At 44.1% G+C, this 13,545-nt stretch overlaps 3 protein-coding genes across 4 annotated transcripts in view; 1 reads left to right on the forward strand and 2 right to left on the reverse strand.

The window, feature by feature from the left end:
• LOC131267382 (protein rhomboid) overlaps positions 1 to 13,545 on the forward strand; it is an 83,838-nt gene that overhangs the window by 23,614 nt on the left and 46,679 nt on the right. Inside the window, exon 1 of one of the 2 annotated variants that reach the window (XM_058270248.1) lies at positions 11,588 to 12,057. The exons of the other annotated variant lie outside the window; for it this stretch is intronic. The gene's annotated coding sequence lies outside the window, so the exon portion shown is untranslated. Of the gene's footprint in view, positions 1 to 11,587; positions 12,058 to 13,545 lie in introns of those variants that run through there. 2 annotated transcript variants of the gene reach the window in all.
• LOC131267389 (NADH-quinone oxidoreductase subunit B 2-like) lies at positions 1,625 to 2,248 on the reverse strand. Its single transcript, XM_058270256.1, has one exon. The coding sequence runs from the start codon at positions 2,246 to 2,248 to the stop codon at positions 1,625 to 1,627; it is 624 nt and encodes a 207-aa protein (XP_058126239.1).
• On the reverse strand, positions 2,889 to 3,509 carry LOC131267391 (NADH-quinone oxidoreductase subunit B-like). The gene has a single exon (XM_058270257.1). It carries the CDS (start codon positions 3,507 to 3,509, stop codon positions 2,889 to 2,891), a length of 621 nt encoding a protein of 206 aa, XP_058126240.1.

Consider the following 13,545-nt stretch of genomic DNA (forward strand, 5'->3'; position numbering starts at 1 on the left):
ACGAAAACCAAACAAACATGAAAACATAAATGAATGAAAAAGAAGGAATTAAAAGGAAAACATTTGAAAACTAAAGCACTAATAATAAACTTCCAGTAGAGTCGTTAATGCATAAAAACAAACTGTTTAAAACAGAATTCCAACCAAACGTCTCTAATAAAAAAGAACTGCCAATTTCATTATAGGAAACTAACGAAACACATGTTTCTTATCACATAAATGGCCACATCAAAGCAGTGTTGAATCATTCGGCAATAAAACCGGTCGAAATATTTATGATCGGCTTCATCGATTACTATCCGGTGTGACTGTTTCGTGGCGTTCCCATCTTCTCTCGGGCTCTCCCAATGACAGACGAATTCGCACCCGCACAAATCAACCCCTGTTCGGGCTGTGATGGGGAGAGGGGTGCACAATACCAACCGGTCATCACCGGTCACAACCGATGAAAGCCTGGGAATCTGGAAAATGAGATATCATTAGGCTGCGTCCGAGAAGCGTTCGCCGTTTATGCGCATTTCGGCGGGAGCTGCTTGAAAAGAAATCTGAGAAATGTCAAAAATTAATCATTATAAATGACCTCCAATTAAGTGAGTCACCAGCAGCAGCGGGCTACTGCGGCGGGAAAAAGCTTTCGGGGGTTTCGCTTGCGAAAAGCGGAATGACCATCGGTTACGCGAGATTTATGACGACCCCTCGAGAGAGTGCATCGCGGTTAGGTGATGTGCCGAAAGACCATCGACCAACATGTCCTACTTGATTAATTGGCCAACAATGGGGGAACTTACTGAACCTCCGTAACACAAACTGTGCCGTGCGGAGACTCGTTCGGGGAGGCTTTTTCAGTTCGAACGGCCCGCTGCCCGGTTCGGTTCAAATGTTTCCCTCCGTGTAAGTGGGCGCGAAAATCAAAGCCTAACCACGGAAGTGCACACGTTCCGAGGGCGCGCATACATTACGTGAGAGCGAAGGTCAGGCCCAAATGACCGTCGTTGCTGCCAACCACCAGCAGTGCCAATTACCGGTGGTTTTGTTTTTCCTCCGCACTCGCACCGAGGTTGCGGGTGATTGGGAAAATTGACGGACACCTCGGACGGGGTATGCTCCTTTGCGGGGAGGCCGAAATGATTGAGCCGTCGAGAGCCGTTCGTCGGGTGCTGCGTAATTGAAACTAATGGCCGACGGTTGCGTAAGTGAGGCATTGCCGCGTAAATGTCCTGGATGATGATGTCAGTCAAAAAGAGATTTTTCACCATTTACCGTCGTGAGATCTACGGGGTAATGCTACTTTTCCTGGGAAAATCTAACGAAATTAAGACGAATTTATTTCGTACCGGTTTACTGGACTGCTGGAAAGTCTTTTCCAACGGGACTGTACTATACTGCAAAAATCTTCTATGATACACAGTTATAGACTCTAGCTTAGAAGAACACAATTTTTAAGTTACGGCAACTTCGTAAAATAAAATTGAAATTTAATTTCTTTATCAGATACGAAACATAAAAAAGTCCTAAAATCGAAAGTTAGAAAACATTCGCCGGCAAACAAATCAACTGTTTCCAGCATTTTATTCATTGACATCGATATGCGATTACATCAGAGCAAGCGAGTATATGAATGTTCTTACTTCCGATACCACATCTGCAAAGTCCTCATGCGCTTGATTTTCTTCTGAAGCTGTAAAACCCCGTACAGCAGGGCCTCGGCGTTCGGAGGACATCCCGGCACGTAGATATCAACCGGTATGATACGATCGCAGCCTCGCACGACCGAGTACGAGTAATGGTAGTAGCCCCCGCCATTCGCACAGCTACCCATCGAGATCACCCACCGTGGTTCGGGCATTTGATCGTAAATCTTCCGCAAGGCCGGCGCCATTTTGTTCGTCAGTGTTCCGGCAACGATGATCACATCCGCTTGCCGGGGCGAGGCCCGAAAAACCACTCCAAACCGATCCATATCGTACCGTGGTGCAGCGATGTGCATCATCTCGACGGCGCAGCACGCCAAACCGAACGTCAGCGGCCAGATAGAGCCTTTGCGACCCCAGTTCAACACGTCATCCAGCCGGGCGACGGTCCAATCGGCCCAGTTCGATTGCTTCACGCCGAAGGGTGAGTAAGGAAGTTTCTCGGGCTTATCCTTTTCCACCACCGGAAGAGTTTTCTTTAATCGAACACTTTGAACAGCTACGTTACAAGACGGCAGCAAGAACACCTTCCTTAATAGGGCTCGATTGTTCACCATTTTGGTAACAGTTGGGTCTTGAAACATTGAATGTAAAAGTAAATATTGATTGTGTTTTAAGAGCGATAAATGGTTTTACCTTGATTTGATTCCTCCAAAAAGGCTGAGGATACCTTTGTTCTTTTAAGACAAACAGACAAATAAGGCCTACTAAATGGAAAATATACTCTGCTTCGATAAATATACCAAGGTTTGTGATATGCCAGGCCAGGTTTTACAAATAGAATTGTTCAACTTAACACTAATTAGGAACATTGGTTTTTAAATGGGCCAATTTGTACATTTTTACCTATAACATAGGGTTTTTAGAAACTTTTTGGAAATAGAAATTATTTACGTGACTTTAGAGTTAAAAAAGGTCTAGATAAAAACTATATGCATCATATTAAAGCACTTGATAAGGAATGACTTTTTGCTGGCATAACTAAAGGCAATTAACTTATTTAAATACGCAATTCTTAGAAATACTACAAGAGTTTCGCAAAAGAAAAGTTTTCTGGATTGAGTTTCATTTTAAATATTATAATAGAGAGCTCATTTACATTTATGATACCACGAGATAAAAATTATACACAGCATATTATAATCAAATGAATTTTTAACACTTTATTGCACAAGTCAACAAAAGCTCACATCAATTCTATTTCCGATACCACATCTGCACGGTCCGCATACGTTTGACTTTCTTCTGAAGTTGTAAAAGCCCATACAACAGAGCCTCCGCAGTTGGAGGACATCCTGGCACGTAAATATCAACCGGAATGATACGGTTGCAGCCTCGCACAACCGAGTAAGAGTAATGGTAGTAGCCACCGCCATTCGCACAGCTGCCCATCGATACCACCCACCTTGGTTCGGGCATTTGATCGTACAACTTCCGCAAGGCCGGTGCCATTTTGTTCGTCAGTGTTCCGGCGACGATGATCACATCCGCTTGCCGGGGCGAGGCCCGGTAAAGCATCCCAAACCGATCTGCATCATAACGCGGGGCGGCGAATTGAAACATCTCGACGGCGCAGCACGCCAAACCGAACGACAGTGGCCACATGGAGCCTTTGCGACCCCAGTTCATCAAATCGTCCAGCCGCGCCACAGTCCACTCTCCCAGGCTCGATTGCTTACTGCCGAAGGGTGAGTAGGGAAGTTGCGCTGGTTTGTCTACGTCCACCACGGGAAGAGATGTTTTCGAACGAAGTATTTCAGCACCGCGGTTCGCTGCTGGAAGCAGCAATGGCTTCATCAGTGGACGAATAGTCAACATTTTGAGTATCCCTTTAAACCGAACAACTCAAATTAAAATCAAAACCAAACTGAGGAAGCGAAAACAACTCACAATATTTGTGTTTACTCCGAACGTTTGAACGAAACTAAGGTAGGGGACAAGGAATATCTTAAGATAAGCCGACGAAAACCCCATTTTTGATAAGCTGAGGGGTTGGGGTAACGAAATCAGTTTTGACACATGTACCAAGATATCTAACACATAAGGTGCGCTTAGTAGTAGTTCAAAATTACAGTTTGAACTTGCTAACCTGGTACATAACATAAGTTATATTTTTAATTATAGTGGGGAAGAATCAGTTCAGGAAACTTTCCTTTGTTTGCCAATTCTAGAATCCATATGTCAAAAAAATGCGTACAGGAACACTTGTTTTGATTTCGTTTCTCCTCTTTTTAAATAACCAGTTTGGTCTTCACCAGTTTTCGAGCTCGCAGCATTGAAATTCTTGAGAATCGAATCACTATTTGTGTTTAGCCGTATGCAGTGAAAGATTCGTACACATACCATACCTTTAGACTCCACTTGTTGTTGGCTTCTCTATCGACTGCATTTCCTTATCTTGATAACATTTCTAACTCATGCTCTTCCATTCATAAATTCAGAGCACTTGCGATTCAGGGCACCCCGTTGAACTGATGGGCAAGATATGAACCTTATCAGGCAGCACTATCAGTGATTATCATTTGCCTCAGGAATGATAAAACCCTACCAGGCCCTTCCGTCGTCCACCACGGAAGGTTATCCGCCGGTAAGCAACCGTTCCGGTTGGTCATTGTTTGCTATTCATCAAACGAAAATCGTACCATTAAACGCGAGTACCATTTAGCCGGCGAGTGGCAGACTGTGATTAGGCCGTAATTGGCAGGAGAAAACAGATCCATCTTCGTCGCCACCGCGGGTGCCACGCGATCGCCGCTCTAATGATATTGCGCATAATTGCTGCACTCTGCGCAGCGTGGCGGAAAATAATGGAATGCTCGGCCCTCCTGCACGCTTTTCATCCCGGCTCGGAAGTGTGGCCTTTTTGCTATGCGCTTTCCGGCCGGCGCTTCGTCTGAACGGAGTGTGTAGAACGCTAGAAGCGAACGGTAATTTATTTGCATGCGCAACATTTGAAGGTTAGAACCGTGTTACTGTTCGGGAAGGTAGTTTAGTTTGATAAGTGTACATGGTGTCATAAAGCGAATTGCTAGACTATGAAATAGTTTTAATTTGCTTAGATGTGAAGATTGGTGTGCAAGCATTTTTCTGCATAATTTTAAGGTACCATAATTTCAGTTGAAAAGTTTACTTAGTGAACAATTTTTTAAACCCTATCAATTTACGAGCTTTCATTTATGAAAACATTGACATTCTTCATTGACCGGCTAAATATTCTTCAAATAGAAAAGATTCACCCAGTCAACATCTCAACACTATTGTGATTTTTGTTTATTGAGTATTTTAAATACCAATAAACCGGTATCACGAATTTTTCTCATCTTGTCCATACAACTTTAACATGTTGTGATGTTTGTGAAATAAAATAAAAGTTAAAAATTTCCATTTTTAAATAATTTCATTCTTTGTTTCCATATAGTTGTCCATACAATCATGTCAAAATATTCCTGCTTAAGCAAATAAAACATAACAGTATCTACAACGTTTTTTGTGCTGTCTATTGGTAATGGGATACTTTTTTGCTGATGATCCATTTCCTCCATGAATAAAAGGAAGGATACCTGCCTTTGCAACTTCAAATCGTTTCAAAACACTACAATAGTGTCCTGGTGTGCTAAAAAAAACATACAAAAATAGCGAAGTTTAATTGCTTTCTACTTCAGCGAACCTCAAAACGCGAGCTTGGAAAAGCCACACAAAGGCACTCGTTTATCGGAGGCCCAATTTGTCGGAGGTTGTCGGCCACGGCTGGCTGGCACTTGGAGTGCTATTAGGAGAGCAAATTAACTCCGGCCCCGCGATTACGCACATCTTTGACTCCGGCCCGACCCGGCACCGGATCGGCCGATGCCGAAACCCGGCCGATGGGGCAACGCAATTGTGCCTTTCGGGCTTAAAAGTAGTCTTAAGCGCAATCGAATCGATGGTTCAGCGCAGTGAAGCGCCAAAGTGGATAACCAACCGCTCGTAAGCTGGTCTAATGAGCCTCGACAATTACGACCCGATTGCGCTCCGTTCGCCACACCAACAACCGATACACAAGGCCAGGGGTTCGAGGTGAGGCGGGCGACGCGGTATGGGGTTTTTCGTTTTTGTGGAAAATCCTGGCCCGAAACAAATCCTGTGGGAAACAAAAGCGTGAGATATTGTTACTTGTTTCCTCGTTTTGTTTTTCGGCAGCATAGACAACATCACCTCCATCCATGGGCCATTTGTTACCACTCCCCCGGCCCTTCCTCACCATCCGCCCGCCGGCGAGAATCCTTCGCCTCCGGTTCCACTCGAACAAATATTTATGATAATTCATCGCATTAGAGGATGAGCGGGCGAGTTTTCCTAGGCTCGAGGCTTTCGGCTTTTCGCCCAAAGGCTGTGTAATGTTTTGAGTTTGAGCTCGTACTTTTATCATAAATCGTACAACCTTCCTTCGTAGCCCGCACCTTCCCCCCCTTCCTTCCACAAGCGGCCCGCTGATCGGAGCGATCTTGCGGAAAAACGACCGACGTCCTTTCCCGTTCCAAAATCCCTTCAAAGGCACGTAGCTGCCTGCGGAAGGCTCGAGTTACAAACAAACACCGGTGCGACGCAAAGGGTAGCCTAATCCTTTTTGTTGTCATCACGTCCGAACACACATTCGGGTGATCAAAAAACGACCAAAAGAAGAAGCAAAACACTCCCGCCGGCAATCCTGGCAGCTAATGAAGCCAACCTTCACCTAAACCATCCTAACAGGGCAACGGTGAAACATTCCTGTTCGGCCACACTTGCTTTTTCCTCTCCTCGATTGCGGTGGCAGTTTGTTCTTCTCTCGTCCTTTCAAGCTACTCCTTTTTTCTCAGCTATCCTTTCTAAGCAGAATGGTGTTTTTTTATGGTGTTCCTTTCCGTCCTACTGACAAATGCTACTTAATAATTGGTAAAAATATTGAAAGAAGGTGTACGGGCCGCAATTGGCTGGCTACCTGGGAACTTTGGTGACGGGTCGCAGCCACGTTGGCATTTTATGGACCTGTCCATTTTCCATGTCGATCTGTTCGATATGTTTGATTTATTGAAATAATATTGAGAGCAGCACTGATTTATTGTTTAATGTCTATAAACATTTATCTATACATTCTGATACGTTTATTTATACATTCATTAATTTTGTTAAGTTTGTAAATCCAATAACATTCCACTTAGTTAGGGTAATATTTTTATTCACTTGGCGAGAGTGGAAAACAAAAAACTAAAAATTGTCTTTTCCATAGCATTTATTACATGTCTTGTCCTTGTTTCTATCAAAATTCTAGATCACTTAAAAATTATAATTTTTTTGTAGGATGAAAATTTAACTGTCATTTGAAAAATGTCTCGTACTGAACGATTTCTCCTTCGATACAGAACAATTTCAAAATGCCCAAATGAACCCTTGCACCCTTAAGAGCAAAACCCAAAACGATTGTTTGATTGAAGAGAACTGCTGCTAAAGAGACAGAGGAAAACTGCTGGCAAATCACAGCCGTAACTCAATAAACGACGACTCTCGCTCGGTGTATTTATGTTTCGCTGCTCAAACGTGCGTGTCTGTCCATTGCGGTGTAATTGTTTTGTTAATTTCGGTGCCCTTTATCCTTTGTAGCCGATAATAATGGTGATCGTTGGGTTTCTTCCCAAGAGGAAATTATGGACGTGCCTAGGAACCAAACAATTTCGGGAAAAATCGGCCTCCTTTGAGACGTTGGGCCGAGTGACGGCGAGAGGTATAGAGATCAGCGCACAATCGGGGCACCGCCAAAAGCCTCCGGGTTTTGCTAAACGCATCAAAACACCGGGAAGTGAAGCAAGAAATAGAAGCCGACGATGATGGAAGTAATAAAACAAAAACAAAGCTTGAAATTGACAAAAATCCACAATTCCTTTCGGAAGGGGGGGAAAGGAAGAAAGCGAGGAAAAAAAGGATCCTCAAAACATGGCTTCCCAACATTGGCAACCGAGTGGAACCGTAGACAATGCGGCCAATGTGTGCGTAGCTCTAGGAGTCCTCGGCCATCGGGATCGATCCTTTTTTTTTGCGGGTCCGAAGGTAGCACCGGATCACCCACACACCGGGGCCAGGTAAATCAATTAGTCTCCCAGGACGTGTTTGTTTAAGGTTACGACTTATTCCCATTCTCATTGTGTTGACATGTACTGATCCCTATCTTTCGTCCCGGTCACGTTTTTCCACCGTGGTTCGGGGGTTTTTCTTTCTTTTCCACGGCGCTCTTGTGCGTCTTCGGTGCTCTTCGGTCCTTTCGTCGATCCTGCGCCGCGATGGATCCTGCCATCCCATGGTGCGGCCCACTGGGCTCGATTTTCTTCCTCATTTCCTAACCCAAACCAGTTCCGCTTTCCATTCGCTGGAAGCACTGCTAATTGTGTGTGTATGTGCATTTGTCGTTGTTTTGGTTTCGCCAGGGTTCTTCGAGGAAAGATAGCGGTCAGAGTGCGATTGCGGCATGAATGCTAATGTCCCTATTAGCAACGGTCATGCATGTGCAGCTTTTGATTGACCAGGATCAGCCGGGGATGAGCTCCCGCAGGGTGAAAGGCAAGCGGGGCACGATCTTTTAATGTGCTTTCGGGATTCAGCAAACTGTGTGCAAATACGATCAACGCTTATTTGCTTACACGGTGGCTCAAAATTTGCCCAACTACGATTGGAAGCCGTTCAGAAGCCCAGGATCGGGCCCAGCTGATCAGAACGATGCAGCGTTAAGCAAGTTTAATAGGCTTACGCTTTCTTTCTATTTTTAGTATGGTTTCATTTTTCAATATACCAATTCCTGTTCTCTTTTGTTTAGATAAAACTTTATCGATTTATTTTGAACTCAGTTGATACAACATCGACTCGATTATCCTTCTTGAATGTACAACTTATCTGTCTCAATTTGTCTTGATTTTGAAGCTATAATATAACAAATAGGAATAGAAAACATGACATAAAATGTTTTAAAGTATTCAATAGCTTGCAAAGAAAACCCCCTTGTGAAGTTTAATAAAAAGAGATTTGATTTGTGATCAGACAAAATATCATCGTGGTTGAGTTAGAAACATTTCAGCTGACCAGCAGAGTGTTTGAAAGAGTTTTATTGATGTAGACTTTTGATAGGAAACATTCTTTAATTTTGAAACGTTCAAATTTAATTTATGTTTTTCACTATTCGATTCCAAATAAAAGTCTTTCCTTAAGCTTTATTACGGATTTGGGAGACACATACAAAAATCGGAAAGGAATTGTAGAACAACATTGGTGCGTAAAGAGAAAAAAATTATAACATTTTTAAATTTATGTTTACACATCATTTATATAAGAATAGATAATTCTGTTGTTAATAAATACCTTTTAATATTATACGGCAAATATTTTTTTAAACTTAAAACCCTTCACCTGGTAGGAAGCTTAAAAAAAGGAAATTTTTGAATTTTCTTCTTTCCGTTAGTAACATTTTTATCGTTGATTAGTAAACTTGATGGGTAATTTCCATTCTTTCCTATGTTTAATAAATAGAACCCGTTCGTACAGATTATTTGGTAATCAGGATTTATATTTTTTATGTTTATGTTTGGGGGAGTTTGCATAAATATGATATGTCACGCGACATCCATGTTGCAGGCGAGCTTTGTCGCTCGATGTAGAAACGCTACGTATTTGTGTGCGTTTAAATTGCGAGTGTATTAGGGACCAACACTTACAACGGAACGCTGTGATTGGCTAGCCTTACCGGTAATTGCCGATTCGGAACCGGGAACTAGCACCGATGTTTATGCGCGTGAAGGTCACTTAACCGGTATCTCATCATTTCTAATCGGGAAATTTGACATTGAATACGCCGGGCCTAGTTCTACGAAGGTCGCGGGATCGGTAAACGGTGGCGATGATGATGATGATGATGACTCCGGAATTCAGTGAATCGGTAATCTATTTACTCAAAAACTACAAACGATTGATAAATCTTCACTTCGGCAAAGTTGTTGGTCTGGAAAAGACCTTTCGTTTGAGGGGTCTGCCGTAAAAATCGGTAAAAGGAATTGGAAGTTACTATCAATTTGGCTGTTTCAGTCATTTTTCCGCACAACAACACTTCGTAAAATGGAATGGAATGTTTTTGACGTTTGCCGGTTGCTGTTTGCATCTCGCTCGCACCCGCCACCGGCGCGGCACGCGAGGACGGAAAGCTTGCGCGTTGCGAACGATCAGTCTTACGCCAGACATCAGACGGGACGGGTGCCTTGACGCGCGTTTACCTTTTTTGCGGGCATCGTGTCCGACGTTCAATTCCGTTTCTCTCCAGGTGGAATAACAGTTTCGCTTCGTCGTTGTTCGCTGCTGCGCCGCAGACACGACTGGTACGGTAAAGTGTTGGTGTGTGGTGCAATAATATGCAAGTGCCGGAACGTAAATATCCTTCGAAAATATTTACCGATCCGGCGTGGGTCGGCAGTGTTGAAGAATAATTCTTGTCGATTTAGCTCATCACCGTACCGTGGAACGATCGTACTGATTAGCCGGCTGATGAGTCCTTCAGCAGGAACACGTGGATGTTCGTAGTGTACCCTTCCTTCGTGTACTAAATGTTTCGAAAGCACGTGGAGCTGGAGAGAAGAATAGATCCTTTCCGTCAGAGAAAGTGCACGCGATTTTCGATGTGTTCAACCTGGAGCACACCCACACGTCCTCCGCAATTGTGTGTCATACTCTTTTCGCCGGAACAGTTGTGTGGTTACAAATTTATAAACCCTCATATTGCAAAGCATGGCCTACTAGGAACGGCCGTAGAAACAAACCGCACGGTACCCCACGAAGCACAAATAGTTCTTTTGGTATCATAAATAAATCCACAAAACCATCATATAAAAAAAACGCTGCATTTCGCGGGTTGTAATAAGTGAGTTGCGTTTGTGTACGGTGTGGTGTGGTGTTCTAGGCTAAAGGATACCATAGTCGGAGAAGAGCCGGGAGGCGGTACACAAAAGGAGTGTATAATAAAGTGAACTCGGGCGACAAATAGCGCCCAACAGAGCGAAAGGGAAAAACGAAAACCTACAATCATTAGTGGTCGAAGTAAATGCAGTAGAGTTGGATAACACTGTGAGAAAAAAAACATCAAAAAAACAAAAAAGCTACGAGCCAAGAAGCACAAACAGAACGTACAAACCGCAAGGAAGTCCGAAGGAAGAAAACAGCTTATGTTGCTGATGGACTGTGCATTATTTTTTTTTCCTCGCTTTAATTTGTTCGTATTTTTTGAGTGTTGTTTTTGGGCCACAACTTCCAACCCGGTCGGTTTGTCGCGTGTCCTGACATATCGGTTTCGGACTTCCCCGGGGAAGAGGATACGGAAAAGTTTGATTGTTTTCCTAGCTCGGTTCCTTCCTTGTCGGTTTGCTCGAGCCGTGATGTTGAGTCGGCTGGGAAAGAGTAATATCCTGCAATTTCACTCTTGTTCTTGTGTTTTGCTGTTTGTTGCCTCGTTGTAGGAATTTGTGAGCTCCAACCAAACAACGATTCTTATTTCTTTTTAACTTTTTTTTCTCAAGGAAAGTAAAACAAAAGCAAGTGCTAGTGTGCCTCGGGGCCCCCCATTCGGTGGAAAAGTGAGTTTCTGAAAGTGAGCTGCCTTAAGTGTGCCTTTAAAGTGTCGTGTGTGTTGTGTGTGTGTATTTTTTCTTCTACGTGCGGTGGGTGATCCTTGTGTGCAGTGGTTTTTCCGCCCCCCCACCAAGCAAAGGAGGAAGGAAGCAAAAATTAACGAATCTAGGTGTGCATAATTTTCCTTTCCTCGTGCCACAACCACACGGCTGTGGGGTTTGTGGTCCTATTTCTTCTGTGGGGTCGTTGTTTCTGTTTTCAAATTTGTACGCACACGTGGAAGGTTGTTGTGGAGCAGGGAAAATAGTCGATCGAGCGGGATAGAGCATTATTGGCCAAGGCAAATAGCCAATCCTTCGGCAGTAAACATCACAAAAAGGCTGTCCGGAGCAATAAAGCGAAAAGAAGAAGGTGAAAGAAGAAAGGCAGTGGAGTGGAAGCAGCGGCAGGAAAAAAGCCGGTAGAAGAGCATATCCCGCCACAGTAGAGAGCATAAATTGTACCGGGCAAGGCAGGAGGATTCAGTGGCCATTCGGTGGTACGGAAGAAGAAGCAACACAGCAGCAGAGCAAAGTCGTTAAACCGGAGGCACCATCATCAAGCAAACACACAAGGGCTACAGGAAGGAAGTTTTTCGTTCACCGTGGTTCCGGTCAGCATAATTGTTGAGCCTCCCTTCCAGTAGTGGTCGTGTCATACGAGCCTCTCTTAGCCGCTCCAGAAAGCCCTCCTTTTCCTCTGGTGACAATGATAGGTAAGTTGCATCATCCTTCGAGTGGAGGAAGTTGGGATTGTTGTTTGGTCGGGCGCGAGATCAATCCGACCGATTGTTGTCGGGAGATATATCGCAGAACGGTCTTTTATATTCGTACTTTCTTCCGGTTCTGTCTGGAAAGTTTCGGCCACAATTTTTCAGGGGGAAGGAAACCAGACACGACGTCGCGAAGTATGGCCCAACCAAATGGAAGATAGCAAAAACACAGGCAGTATTCGTCTTGACTAGGGGAGATGACATTATTCCGGAAGGAAGGATATTCGCGCATGCATGAGTTTGTGAGGAGTTCTGTTTTTCGTGGGTGTTTTCCCATGTTGCGGGTGGGGGTATTTTCCTGGTTTTTATTTTATTTGGCACGGAGCTCGGGTGTTCGGGGAAGAAGGGGTGGAATTTATTGCATCCCTAGCTCTGGGGATCGTTGGGCCACCCTCCTTGGAATTTCCTGCATGTACGCACACAACTCCATATGTCCAGGAGAGAGGATACTGTTCTAGGGGGGGCGCACTTCCGGAAGTCAATTTATGTGAAGTGCCCGCGCGACGTACTGGGGAGGATTGGATAATGTTTGCGGGTAGAATTAATGGCCATCCTGTGGCGTAATCCTCGTCTATTTATCAGGTTCTGCCTCTGATTGGAAAGCATGTTTCCCCTTCGCAGGACTTCCCTTTCGCAATCGTTGCGTAATGTTTTTCCTCTTGACCGGTTTATCTTCTCTTGGGGAGAATAATCTCTAGAAAGATTCTGCACTGCATCTTGTTTCTTATTCGAGACGACTATTTTATGTTTCATTATTTTACACTTCTCAATTTTTTTTAATTGCTTCGAGATCGAAAAATTTGACAATCTTTCTCCTCCCACACACGCCGCCGCGCCATCATTAAGATCGTTTTCAATTCAATCGCCAACGCCGATTTCCCACGCTGCCGCGAACCTGTCAATTTCGTAAACCCCCAGAAAAGCAATGATCAAGATGTGTGCTGCAACCCGAGTTCTCCGGGGCTTCCTCCTCCCGGTCGCACGCACACTTTTCGCCACCGCGAGACGACAATTTCTTTCGCCCCGTTTTCCGGGGCGGTTTTCACAGCAATAAAAACTAGCGGAACAAAAATACAAAAGACGAAAGAAAGGAAGATGGTGTCTTCGCTTCGAGATGTCGCTGCGTAATCGTCGTGGGATTTTCGGGATACTGAAAAAATGTTGGGAAAAGAAATGTAGGTGTCGCCCGGTACATTTCCTCCCAGGGAACAAAAATAAAATACGTAAGAGATGCTGCGTATTGTTTCTGGGCTCTTTTTTTTCTTGCTTGATTATAGTTTCCGTGTGGTTCACTTTTCCATTTGCCTGACTGCAATTTTTCCCGGAAATGTTGTTCCCGGAGGGGGTGGAAAATTCACACCCAACCAAGCAGACGTGTACAGGTAATCCTTTCCACCACTTGCTATCTGCTGTTAGTGCGGAAACTTCCCT

The sequence above is a fragment of the Anopheles coustani genome, chromosome 2, assembly GCF_943734705.1.
Source record: "Anopheles coustani chromosome 2, idAnoCousDA_361_x.2, whole genome shotgun sequence".
NCBI classification, from domain to species: domain Eukaryota; kingdom Metazoa; phylum Arthropoda; class Insecta; order Diptera; family Culicidae; genus Anopheles; species Anopheles coustani.